Consider the following 14,179-nt stretch of genomic DNA (forward strand, 5'->3'; position numbering starts at 1 on the left):
GCATACTTCCATATATCCATCCTTCCATGTCACAGGAAGTTCCTGAGGTTCGCTTTCGGGGGCGAAGCGTACCAATATCGGGTTCTTCCCTTTGGCCTAGCTCTCTCCCCTCGCAGCGCTGGCTCCGTTGAGACTCCAGGGCATCCGTGTACTCAATTACATCGACGACTGGTTAATATTGGCCAGGTCGTGCGAGATGGCAGTTCGGCATCGAGATGTCGTTCTGGCCCATATCAGGTGCTTGGGGCTGAGACTCAACACAAAGAAGAGTGTGTTGACGCCCTCCAAGAAGACTACGTTCCTGGGAGTTGTATGGGACTCCACGACGATGCGGGCACAAATGTCTCCCGCGCGCGTGGAGTCCATACTGGCGATGGTCTCCAGGGTGAAGCTAGGCCACAACCTCACTGTGAAGCAATTTCAGAGATTGCTGGGGCTCATGGCAGCAGCGTCCAGCGTCATACCATCTGGCCTGCTACACATGAGACCCCTACAGTGGTGGTTGAAAGCCAAGGGGTTTTCCCCAAGGGGAAATCCATTCCGTATGATCAGGGTAACGTGCAGATGCCTTCGTTCTCTTGTCATATGGAGGAAACCTTCTTGTCCCAGGGACCAGTGCTGGGGGCATCATGTTGCCGGAAAACCGTTTCAACAGATGCTTCCCTCACCGGTTGGGGCGCGGTCATGGACGGCCGCTTTGCGAGAGGCCTGTGGGAGACACAGCATTCTTCCTGGCACATCAACTGCCTGGAAATGCTGGCGGTCTACAAAGCCCAGAGGGGTTTTCTTCCGGACCACCATGTCCTGATACGCTCCGTCAACACTTCTGTAGTCGCGTATCTGAATCATCAGGGGGGTCTGAGGTTGCGCCCTCTATGCAGACTGGCACACCAGATCCTCCTGTTGTCCCAGGGGAAACTGTCGTCTCTCAGAGCGATGCATGTCCCCGGGGACCAAAACCAGGGAGCAGACGTCCTGTTGAGGCAGGGGCTGAGGCCCGGGGAGTGGCGTCTCCACCCCGAGGTGGTGGAGGCCATGTGCGTGAGATTCGGACCAGTGGAAGTGGATCTGTTCGCGTCTCAAGAGACGTCCCACTGCCCACTGTGGTTCTCTCTCAGGTATCCATGCCATGCCACAGACGTGGCAGAGGCTGCGTCTGTACGCATTTCCCCCGATCGCTCTACTCCCGGGAGTCTTGGAGCGAGTCCGCCAGGAAGGGATCAGCCTACTTTTAGTAGCACCCCGCTGGCCGACCCGAGTATGGTTCTCGGACATTGTAGCACTGTTGGATGGCCTCCCGTGGCAGGTCCCTCTGAGGAGGGATCTGCTGTCACAGGCAGGGGGCACAATATTTCACCCCCGGCCAGAGCTGTGGAACCTCTGGGTCTGGCCCCTGAGGGGGATCGGTACCTAGAGGCTGGCCTGTCAGCAGGTGTTGTTGAGACCCTACTCAGCTCCAGGGCTCCTTCCACCAGGAGACTGTACAGCCTGAAGTGGAATGTGTTTTCCACTTGGTGTAGAGAGAGTGAGGTGGACCCAGTTAACTGCCCAGTGGCTTCAGTGCTGGAGTTCCTCCAAGATCGTTTCTCCGCCGGTCTTACCCCGTCCACACTTAAGGTGTACGTGACTGCCATAGCGGCTTTCCACTCGCCTTTAGGTGATGGGCACCTGGGAAGGCATGATCTGGTTGTACGTTTCCTCAGTGGGGTTCGGAGGATGAGGCCTGCGGCTCGCTCCAGAGTCCCAACCTGGGACCTGGCGGTGGTACTTGAAGGGTTGGCTGAGGCCCCCTTCGAGCCACTGGAGTCGGCTGAGGCAAATAACCTGACCCTTAAGGTGGCCTTTCTCCTCACTATCACCTCTCTGAGGAGAGTGGGGGATCACCAGGCCTTGGCTATAATGCCAACTTGCCTGGAGTTTGCCCTTGGCGGAGTTAAGGCCATCTTACATTCTAGACCGGGTTATGTGCCCAAGGTGCCCTCCAATGTGGCACGGTCCGTGGTTCTTCAGGCCTTCTGTCCTCCACCTCACGTGACGGCGGAAGAGGGGAGACTTCACTTGCTCTGCCCAGTCAGAGCCCTGAGAGTGTACCTCGAGAGGTCTTCTCAGTGGAGTAAGTCAGACCAGTTGTTGGTGTGTTTTGGTTCACCCAAGAAGGGGCTGCCTGCATCTAAGCAGACAATCAGCAATTGGATTGTCCAGGCTATAGCCACGGCCTATCAGGTGCGCAATGGGCCTTCACCTATGACCGTGAGGGCGCACTCCACCTGGGGCATGGCCTCCTCGGTGGCCCTCCTTTCTGGAGCCTCACTTCATGAGATCTGCGAGGCGGCCGGGTGGGCTACTCCGCACACCTTCATACGGTTTTACAGTCTGCAACTCCCTGTGACGCCTGGCGCCAGAGTGCTCGCGTCCTAAGTGTGCCTGGTTTTCCAGCTTCACACTAGGGCGGGCGTGATTACGGTGTGGCCTAGTGGGCATTACGTTCCCCAAAGTGTCGTCGACAACGACGCAGTGTGAGTTCCCTCGAAGGGGAACGTCTCTGGTTACGACTGTAACCCTTGTTCCCAGAGAAGGGAACGAGACACTGCGTCTCGTCGCCACACCTATCACGGACAGAGCGCTTGCTTCATCGCAAAAGAGCTAATGTGTGTGTGTACTGGCATCCCTTTGTATCTTCCGGTTATGCCGTCATCTACTACGTCATGACGCAGCACCAATCAGGATCGAGTGGATTTCATTCATGCTTCAGACGCGCTATGCTGGGGCATTCCCCAAAGTGTCGTCGACAACGACGCAGTGTCTCATTCCCTTCCCGGGGAACAAGGGTTACAGTCGTAACCCGAGATGTTTTGAGCGGTGAGGGGATTCTATCTTAAATGCTTCTGATTGGCCATTGCGTTACAGAAATCAACACGTATGTCTGTGATTAGCTACATCGCTCAACGCTGCAAACATGTTACAAATAGAAACCCTGGCCTGTAAATCGTTTCTATTTTGTTTTAGTTGTTCTTGTTGCTTTTCTGCAACAGATGAATAACAATTTATTAGTTTTTATTTGTTTTATTCATAGATATTTCTATTTAATCGTTTTATTCTCCCGCAGCCCGCACACACAGAGTGAGTGCATTACCGCCCGCGCTCGGTCATCAAATCTAGTCCCGCGCCGCACATCGAGTATAGCGGCGGGAAATATCGGGCCGATTCTCTGCCTGCTCGGACAGAGAATCTAAGCTCTAAACAAGACAGAGTAACACGGCGGATATCGCTCATATAAATTTTTTTTGACGACGTAAGAAGGCGGCAGGCGTGTGTTGGTTAGGCGGCCGCCTTAGTTCCAAAGTGCTGCGGGAAACCCTGTGTAACGTTAACATGCCGGACACCTATTCAGCCTGTTGTTCTGTGTGCTATTGTGTAGTTGAATAACTTGCCTTTCCAGATTAAATGTCTGTTCTTGGTCTTGGATTTTGTGAAATAAATTTCTAAATAAATGCGACTTATAGTCCAGTGCGACTTTTGCAACATTGCTGCAGATTTATTTTACTTCCTATATATATATATATAGCAATGTTGCAAAAGAAGGTGCTGGTGGCAGGGAAGCTTATTGCCACCCCATTTCTGTGTGAGTGTGTGTGTGTGTGTGTGTGTTTTACCCCAGTTCTTCATCAGCAATGTTTTTCTTGCCGGAGAGCTGTCGTTTGCGTAGTTCTGCGAGTATGGCTTGAATTTCATCATTCATCTCGTTCACACTCTTCTCTGGAGCACCGTCCCTCACGCCCAGAGTCGCGTTCAGCTCACGTGCTTTGTCCCGTAAAGCTGGACAAAACACACACACACACACACACACACACACACACACACACACACACACACACACACACACACACACACACACACACACACACACACACACACACACACACACACACACACACACACACACACACACACACACACACACACACACACAGTTTTTCATTTCTATCCTTGTGAGGACATTCCATAGGCGTAATTGTTTTTATACTGTACAAACTGTATATTCTATCCCCTTACACTGCCCCTATCCCTAAACCTACCCATCACAGGAGACATTCTGCATTTTTACATTTTCAAAAATATATAATTTAGTATGTTTATTAACCCATTCCCCTCATGGGGACCGCTGGCTGGTCCCCACAATGGAGGTGATCTCAGGTTTTACTATCCTTGTGGGGACATTCGGTTCCCACAATGTATAATAAACCAAGCCACACACACACGCACGCACGCACGCACGCACGCACGCACGCACGCACGCACGCACGCACGCACGCACGCACGCACGCACACACACACACACACACACACACACACACACACACACACACACACACACACACACACACACACACACAGCAGGCAGGGACATAACACCAGGGTTATTATAGTTAACTAAACCCAAAACCATAAAATCATTTGTCACTTGAAAAGGAATACATTTGAACTGAAATAAATTAAAATGTAAAAAAACTATTTAAAAAAAATAAGTGGCTATATGCAATAATTTTCTTTTTGTATTGTCAATGTGCTACAGCTTGTAGCAGCACTTAAAATACGAGAACTTCCCTGACTTCCTAGGTTGTCTATGAAAGCCTGTAGACTGATTTTTAAGTGAAGGACTCAGGCCAGTTTCCCCCGGAAAATCAATAGGATGTGACATTTACACGTGCTCCCGAGAGCAGGACCGAATTTAGTGATTTGGGGGCCCCAGGTAAAATATAGGAATGGGGCCCTATACATTTGCACACATTTACCTTGATCATCCTTGAGGTTCCTTTCTCTGTTGTGCTGCATGTTCAGTTCAGTGCAGTTACCAAACTCGCGTTTAAACAGGTGCTAACAGTATTAGCGTGGGGTGGACACTAGGTGGTGCTTTGGGGTTATTTTCACTACATAATAACGCAAGGCTGTAATTTAACATTAATAAAATACATGTATTTTTATTTATTTTAACTACAAACCTAAATAAAAAATTACACACTTAAATGATTATTTCAACCAAAAATAAAGTACATATTAGCAGCTCGTTCAATGGGGTGTCAGAATTGAGTTTCTGTGTGGAAAGTAACTGCGCATGCGGCCTCAACTGAAAACGTGTATGTGTAAAAAATATAAATATAATATGCAATAAACAATTTTACACGTGTAAAGAGCGCAATACGCTCAGTATTTAGTTATTGCTTCAGATGTATGATATTTTCATTTGGTACAAACAGGATACACAAGAAGCACGTTCAATGCGGATGCGCATGTTCGTGCATCTCGTATATATAAAAAGCGTTTTTAGGGGGCCCTTGGCTTTTGGGGGCCAAAGGTGGTTGCCTGCTTTTGTCTAATGGTAGGTTTACCTCTGCTCAAGAGCCTCTCTTCCGTTCAATGACACATGAAATGAATGCTTATATAATATTCAGGATAATTCTAAAAGAGCCATTCTGTACTGTAATTTTGCGGTAACACATGCGGTGGAGGATGGAAAGCCTGAAGAAATATAGACCATGCCACAGTTGTAGGCACCTTAGGCACATAGCCAGGTCTAGGGTGGAGAATGGCTCTAACTCTACCAGGAGCGAACTCGAGGCTAGAGGGAGCAACGGATAGCGCCTGCAGGTCACCGACTCTCTTTAGGGATGTAATAGCGAGCAGGAAGGCTACCTTCAAAGATGCAAATTTCTCAGACACCTCATCCAAGGGTTCGAAGGGTGCCAGGGACAACGTAGGGACCCTGGACTGGATGACAGGCCTCATCCTCCTAGCTCCACGAAGGAAACGTATTATACTGTAAAACTTCAAATAATAGCCCGGGCTTTCATTTTCCCAAATCGCCGAACTGCACCGGCTTGTATTTGAGACAGGCGTCTATATGAGACAGCCCTTTAATTTAGTGTTGAGACTTAACCCTGCGCTGCAATATATTTAGTTTTACATCGCCGAAGAGGCCAGAAGACAAAATCAGGGCATCGAGGAGGAAGGCCCTGTCCTTGTCCCTAATGCCTGACAGATTCAGCCACAAATGTGTCTCCGTAGCTACCTAAGCTGCCATGGAGCCGCCGATGGCGTGGACCGTCTCCTTGGTAGCACGGAGAGACAAATCGACCGCTCTACGCATCTCTTGGAAATCATCGAGGGCTTCCTGCTTTTCTGGTGGCCAATCGATATTTAATTTGGCCACTGCTCAAAATATCGAACTCCTTGGTGCCAGATTCGAGCATCGGGCCCTCGTCGAGGGGCGGAAGAAGCCGCAGGGCGGGCTTCCGACCCGCGAGCAGGACCGAGGGAGCTGACAGCTGAATGTTGAGAAAGGGCCGAGGCCGTCTCAACATCATCAGCCAACTCCCTTTACGATAACCATGAATGCAAGCGCCGCGCTGCCTCGACAGACGCGGGACCTGATCCACGTGGAGCACGTGCCTGGCCTGATTAATCGAACAGGCTCAGGCTGGAGCGGAGCATTCTCAGGGGCATTATATCACAGACAGCGCCCTCGAGCGCTGCCTGTGCATGCTCCACTCCAACCCTCGCTCAAATAGCGTGGGCAAGGGGACGCACACTGCCTGTATTGTATCTCCTTAGATGTCATAATATATATATATATATATATATAATATATATTTCTAGAGGGTAAACGTACAATACAACACCAAATAAGACACACAGTCACACAGAACGCTTGCTGAAGAACAGAAAGCTGACACGGTTATGTTCCGGCGTCCTTTTATAGCTTCCGGATCGCCGTCACATGCGACGTCACGGGTGACGTCATGACGCTACACCAATCAAGATTGGACTAGTTCCATACATGCTTCAGACGCGTCACGCTGAGGGCGTTCCCCAATTCTCGACGCAGTGTGAATTTTACCTCAAAAGGGAACTCATTATAGGTATAGTTCACCAAAAAATTTAAATAATTAAAAATCATTTAGTCACCCTCTTGGCCAGGGATGTAGTGGAGGCTAAACGCAAGTAAACGCAAGTAACGCAAGCTAAACGTTTGCGCACCTCCCAAAATTCGGAAAGCGTTTATCCTCCAAAGTGTGTTTATCCACCTCTAAATTGCGTTTATCCAGCTCTAAATAGCCTATAGTTCCTAAGCCATTTAAAATTAAGCTTATGTCGTTTTAGTTTCATATTGTTCATTATTAGTTTAATAGGTTGTTAAACCTAAGACAAAGTCTTTCATATAGCGCTGCATTACTGGCAGTAGCCGCGTTTTTATTAGGCCTACCCTTCAAATTGCGCAAATTGAGAATTGAAAATACGCACAATGGAAACACGTCAATTTCGCAAAAACTCTCGTTTATCGCAAAAAAGTTTTTTTCAGGCAGTTCGAAAAAGGAATATTTCGCAAAACTGCAATGGAAACAGTTTTTGCACATTTACAGTCACCTGACTTGGAAGACGCGGTGTGTTTGGGGACCGTGTATGCAAAAATAAATAAATAATTATCATCATTATTATAATATTTACTTGGCTACATAATTAGAAGACGCTTTTATCCAAAAAAGGAACAAAGCAATTCGTCAAATGTCATTCATAATACGGGTTAGACAATAATAATACAGGACTAAGATTATCACAAATAAAAGACAAGATTTTGACGCATATCCAAGGGTTTGTGGAGCGGAGTGTGGAACGTGCACTGCATGGCACGGAGGCGCGGGCGCGGGCGCGAACACTTCCTATCAACAGTGAAACAATTTAAAATATCAAAACAATCAGGCGCGCATGATCTTCGTGAACTGGAGCACGAGAACTGAAACAAAACATAGCCTAGCTTGAAATGTCCACTTTAAAACGAACAAATTCGAATCGAAAGCTAATACATTCTAATTATGTAATCCGTATGAAAGGTGCATTTCTCTCTAAAGGCGCATCCACTTAACAACGGAGATAGATGGAGATATGTTTTTAGCCGACACTGATTTAGAAAACAATAGTTTATTAATAAACAATTAAAACGCCTCGTTATTTTTTCAGACACATCATTAGCCTATCACCTTTCTGTAGGCTGTGGTTCCAGAGACATAGGCCTATATATGGCTCTTCTCATTCAGCACTGCGGGAAAAATATAATTTCCAGGTTCTAATTTTGTCTTAGAAAAATAGTAAAATCAACAACAAAAAAATATATTTAAATGTTTAATAAAGGGGCAATAAGTCATAAACAAAAAATTGTCTATATGTATTTTTTTTTTGCGCAACATTTGGTGTAGCCTAAAGGTCAAATTAAAATTTTGTTGTTTAACTTTGCGCTTTAAAAATACAACAAGCGTTTTCGTTTTGCACAAGTGCATTGCATTGGAAGCCCTGGATATAAGCCTCCCTCTCTATCTCTCTTAAATATTTTTGTTCTCTTTGTTTTGTCATTTAGTAAACTTTATAGATTTCAACCATATTATTCCTTCTTGAGTCTCTTTAACAAAAACTTAGATTAATGTATGAATTGAATAGTGATTGTGTGACCTATATGATGAGGGAACAACCAGTGATACCCTTGTAGTAGGCCTACCATCAAATTATAGCCTATAGCGATGTCATCAGGATACACATACACCGGTAGGCAGTGGCCCACCTTACCGGGTGACCACGTTGTGGTCCACCAGAATTTATAGTTTACCCACCTCTTTTTTTACCACTACACCTCTATGGAGCCAGATCAGACTCTTTAATAATTCACGCAAAAAACTTGATTCACACACATGTAGACAATTTCACATGCATGAAACCATGTGCAAATCGTCATTGACGTGTGAATTGCCTTGGATTTGTGTGTGTGTGTGTTTTTTTTTTTACTTTCCTGGCAGCGCTCTCATCCTACACAGAGCAGTCGTACTCTTTAGCCAATCAGATTTAAGCTTATCAATCGACCAATCAGTATCACGTGAGGGCGGGCCTACCTGCATGTGACGTCATTAGCTTTTGACCAGTTCATGGCTAAGCAGAGGTACAGGTCCTTCTCAAAAAATTAGCATATTGTGATAAAGTTCATTATTGTCCATAATGTAATGATAAAAATTTAACTTTCATATATTTTAGATTCATTGCACACCAACTGAAATATTTCAGGTCTTTTATTGTTTTATTGTTTTAATACTGATGATTTTGGCATACAGCTCATGAAAACCCAAAAATTCGCATATTTCATCCGACCAATAAAAGAAAAGGGTTTTTCATACAAAAAAAGTCAACCTTCAAATAATTATGTTCAGTTATGCACTCAATACTTGGTCGGGAATCCTTTTGCAGAAATGACTGCTTCAATGCGGCGTGGCATGGAGGCAATCAGCCTGTGGCACTGCTGAGGTGTTATGGAGGCCCAGGATGCTTCGATAGCGGCCTTAAGCTCACCCAGAGTGTTGGGTCTTGCGTCTCTCAACTTTCTCTTCATAATATCCCACAGATTCTCTATGGGGTTCAGGTCAGGAGAGTTGGCAGGCCAATTGAGCACAGTAATACCATGGCCAGTAAACCATTTACCAGTGGTTTTGGCACTGTGAGCAGGTGCCAGGTCGTGCTGAAAAATGAAATCTTCATCTCCATAAAGCTTTTCAGCAGATGGAAGCATGAAGTGCTCCAAAATCTCCTGATAGCTAGCTGCATTGACCCTGCCCTTGATAAAACACAGTGGACCAACACCAGCAGCTGACATGGCACCCCAGACCATCACTGACTGTGGGTACTTGACACTGGACTTCAGGCATTTTGGCATTTCCTTCTCCCCAGTCTTCCTCCAGACTCTGGCACCTTGATTTCCGAATGACATGCAAAATTTGCTTTCAGCCGAAAAAAGTACTTTGGACTACTGAGCAACAGTCCAGTGCTGCTTCTCTTCGCTGTTTCTGGTTCAAAAGTGGCTTGACCTGGGGAATGCGGCACCTGTAGCTCATTTCCTGCACACGCCTGTGCACGGTGGCTCTGGATGTTTCTACTCCAGACTCAGTCCACTGCTTCTGCAGGTCCCCCAAAGTCTGGAATCGGTCCTTCTCCACAATCTTCCTCAGGGTCCGGTCACCTCTTCTCGTTGTGCAGCGTTTTTTGCCACACTTTTTCCTTCCCACAGACTTCCCACTGAGGTGCCTTGATACAGCACTCTGGGAACAGCCTATTCGTTCAGAAATTTATTTCTGTGTCTTACCCTCTTGCTTGAGGGTGTCAATGAAGGCCTTCTGGACAGCAGTCAGGTCGGCAGTCTTACCCATGATTGCGGTTTTGAGTAATGAACCAGGCTGGGAGTTTTTAAAAGCCTCAGGAATCTTTTGCAGGTGTTTAGAGTTAATTAGTTGATTCAGATGATTAGGTTAATAGCTCGTGTAGAGAACCTTTTCATGATATGCTAATATTTTGAGATAGGAATTTTGGGTTTTCATGAGCTGTATGCCAAAATCATCAGTATTAAAACAATAAAAGACCTGAAATATTTTAGTTGGTGTGCAATGAATCTAAAATATATGAAAGTTACATTTTTATCATTACATTATGGACAATAATGAACTATCACAATATGCTAATTTTTTGAGAAGGACCTGTATGTGCAGTTGATCGATTAATTTCTGTGTGTTTACTGAAGTTAAAGAAGTTCGAGATCAGTTGATAAGCTTAAATATGATTGGCTAAAGAGTACGACTGCTCTGTGTAGGACGAAAGCGCTGCCAGGAAAGTCTCAAACACACACAAATCCAAGGTGATTCACACGTCAATGACGATTTGCACATTCACATTCAAGGATATACTCGCACATTTAAAACATTTGAGGGTTTTGTGCACAGTTGTATATCTACGAATTGTGTTTGGCATTTGTGAAATGTATTTTATGAATCTATAATTTTATTTTGCGCATGTGAATTGCTTTTTGTGAAAAACATTTTTTTCACGCACGCAAATTGTTTTTTTGTGCACGTGAATTTGGTTTCATGGATGTGAAATTGTCTACGTGTGTGTGAATCAAGTTTTTTGTGTGAATTATTAAAGATTCTGATCTGGCTCCATACACCTCTGCTCTTGGCCGTTGAAGAAGCCTACTTTTTGTAATGTATTTGATGCTTTTCTCATTTAACACAATAATGACTTTAAATCATCTTTTGGGGTAATTTCTCAGTCAAATGTGATGTCACAATTAATTTGTGATTAATTCGATTAATTAATCGCGACATTGTGTAATTAATTCGATTACAAATTTTAATCGCTTGACAGCCCTAATATATAGCAAACAACTTTGCCACACATTTCTTTTCACTTCCTTTTCACAGCATGTTGATTTAAAGAAGTTAAAATTAAACTGAGCACAGTTAATGTTCTTTAATCAAATTAAATTAGATTCAGAAATAAAAACCTCAATCAGACGGGAGGGAAATAAAAGAGCAAGAAAGCTTCTCTGCATATTCTAATTTAAATAAAAATCATTAAATTGAGATGAAAATGAGCTATAATTGCATGCGTTTCTGAAATTCCTCGAGAGTTCAAACGTAAACAGTCGATAGACTACAAAGAGCGCAGTATATACCTGCCAAGCGAACCGAGCTGGAAATAATTGCACAGTGAGTTTCAAACGCAGCTCGGGTCTTTGGGGTGGACAGAATCATTTGATTCCCACTCGTTTAGCGTGCGAGAGAAGATGAGAGACGAGGCGGTTTACTGGAGCAGGGAGCTCATGCACAGAATGGATAATGAAGCTCTTCCACTCCGCACTGACTGATGTCTGCTCTCCTCCACTTCTGCAAGCAGCTTTTTGGCCAGTTATCAAAATCCAGAGGACCAAAGTGCAATCTGCTGACTTTAAGTGCCAAACACGTATCCAAGAAAATAGATTAACCACTTTTTTGTGTTTATGGCTTTAATCTGCATGTATTGGGTGGACTGAGAGTGTCCATCTGTATGAGAGCGTCTAATGTTTAGATGTCCAGAGACAACACCATCTGTTGTGAAAACTCCTCTCAGGTATGAACTACATTTGCATTATATTGATAGACGTTCGGAGAAATAATCGATTCACTGATGCATTATGATGTGATCCGTCCACAAAAGTTAATCAATTTATATATATACGCAACTGAAAAATATAATTAGCCTATGCAGGAAAAACTGCATGCATATGCAATTCTACAAAATATACCTGTGCGGAGCAAACAAACACGAAGAGGCCTTCAGAAACATAAACGGGTGGAGACATCAAAACAGAATGTGTTCTGACTGACAAAGTTGCTCTGAAAAATGGTTGCTCTGATGTTGAAATATATTTACACAGAACCAAAGCTGCCTCTGATATACTACACTATTATAGATGCTTATACAACATTTACTGGCAGATCAGAGCAGAAACGCTGTAGTTTGTAGCTTTTACTGAGGTCTCAAGAGACGTTTTTAAAAGTTTAACATCTTTCCACCTGAAACGGCATATTAAAAAACACAGTGCTCATGGCGTAAGACACTGAATATTTTGGAATGATAACACGAGTCCCTGAATCTAATCATGAGGTGGCTAAATGATTTGAACTTGTTTCATATTTGATGAACGTTGCAATATTGACACTGTTATTGAACTGAATTAAATCAACATTTATTAAATTCTGAACTAAATCAATGTTAAAATTTAATTTAGCTATTGTTTTCTGTGGAGCTGCTTTACAGCTGATATTTCACTTTTTAACTGATTAATTTTTTCAACATTAAAACACTTATTTCCTGTTTATTACTGTGAAGCTGCTTTGAAACGCGCACTGCAAAATAAATAAATAAATACAAATGATTGCTAGCCTTTTTGTCCTGTTTTCCATTGAAAAGATTAAATCAAGATATTTTTTCTGAAGAAGCTAAATAACTTCACATATTAAGTTTTGTTTTCTGAAGAAAACCATTAAAATCAAGTTAGTTTGTGTTTAGAACTAGTAAAAAAATATCTGTCAATGGGGTGCAATTTTTTTTTTCTCTGACCTACTTGGCACATTTTTTTTCTTGTTTTAAACATAAACTCACTTAAATGTGATCAATTTTCCAGTAAAAAATATCTCAAGTAATTTTGCTTCTCAGGTACAGCTGTTTTGATTTAAAAATGTTTAGATATTAGTAGTAGAAAACAGGACAAAAATACAGAGTAAGAATTTTTTTTGCAGCGTATTGTATAAAGTGCTAAATGAATGTGACTTGACTTGAAGGATCCCACGACTACTACTTTTACTACTACTAATACACACAAACAGTCAAGTGCTGGAGTATGTGTTTAAGTGGTTATTTTTCTGTTAATTAATTTTGTCTCTTTTAATTAAGGCATCACATAGTGTTAGCTGAACCTTCATTAACTAAACCAGCTTCTCATTTAATACCATGTACAATGATACAATCACACTCAACCACAGGGTATCTCTCTCTCTTTCTCTCTCTCTCTCTCTCTCTCGTCTCGTACGCATGCGTGGGCGTTTGCTGAGTGAGTGCGAAGTATGAATCGGAGCGTGACTGCTTTCTTCATATTCAAAGGTCTGTTTATTTAAGTGTTGTTTCTCTCACTGTTTTTACCATGTATGGTCAAAAAACACAAAAAATATTGTGGTGATAACGGGGAGGTTGGGTTATCCAGTTTTTAAACTGGTCGCCATGGCGAGTGTGGAGATGGCGATTTATGAGCAACTCACCCGGCAGCATGGAATAAAAGTGCCGGTTGGAGATGAGTGCTCAGTCGAAGAATGTGTGTAAGCGATAGGAGCGGTGGTTCGTTACAGTAGTATTTGTTCGGCGTCGAGAATGAACGGTGCTGTGATGTTAATTTTCGACCAATTTTTAAAAAGTGAACGCGACAGTTGAAAACGGGATAGTCCTCAATGATAGCTTGATCAAGGTTTTCCCACTTGTTAATCCAGCGAGACAGGTTTTGCTTTCCAATGTGCCTCCATTTATTAGTGACGAAGGGCTGAAACGTGAATTATCTTGATATGGGCAGTTGGTTTCTGCGATTAAGAAAATTCCCTTATGGTGCGTTCACACCGGACACGAATAGCGCGTCAGGCACGAGTGATTTCAATGTTAAGTCAATGCAAAGACGCGTTACGCGCGTAAAAAAATCCTGCGGCGCGAATGAGGCGTAGAGTGCGGCGCGGTAGACGAGAATACGCCTCATTCGCTCGTCAAGTTCGCGCGAATGGCGCGAATTGAGCGT

General features: G+C 44.0%; 1 protein-coding gene across 6 annotated transcripts in view; it reads right to left on the reverse strand.

Annotated features, from left to right (window-relative positions):
• lama2 (laminin, alpha 2) overlaps nt 1-14,179 on the reverse strand; it is a 241,973-nt gene that overhangs the window by 35,441 nt on the left and 192,353 nt on the right. For all 6 annotated transcript variants that reach the window (XM_079639032.1, XM_079639030.1, XM_079639033.1 and 3 more), the window contains one exon: nt 3,654-3,816. In XM_079639032.1, the coding sequence (XP_079495158.1) occupies nt 3,654-3,816 (163 nt within the window). The remainder of the gene's footprint in view (nt 1-3,653; nt 3,817-14,179) is intronic.

The sequence above is a fragment of the Phoxinus phoxinus genome, assembly GCF_949152265.1.
Source record: "Phoxinus phoxinus genome assembly, chromosome: 16".
NCBI classification, from domain to species: Eukaryota; Metazoa; Chordata; class Actinopteri; order Cypriniformes; family Leuciscidae; genus Phoxinus; species Phoxinus phoxinus.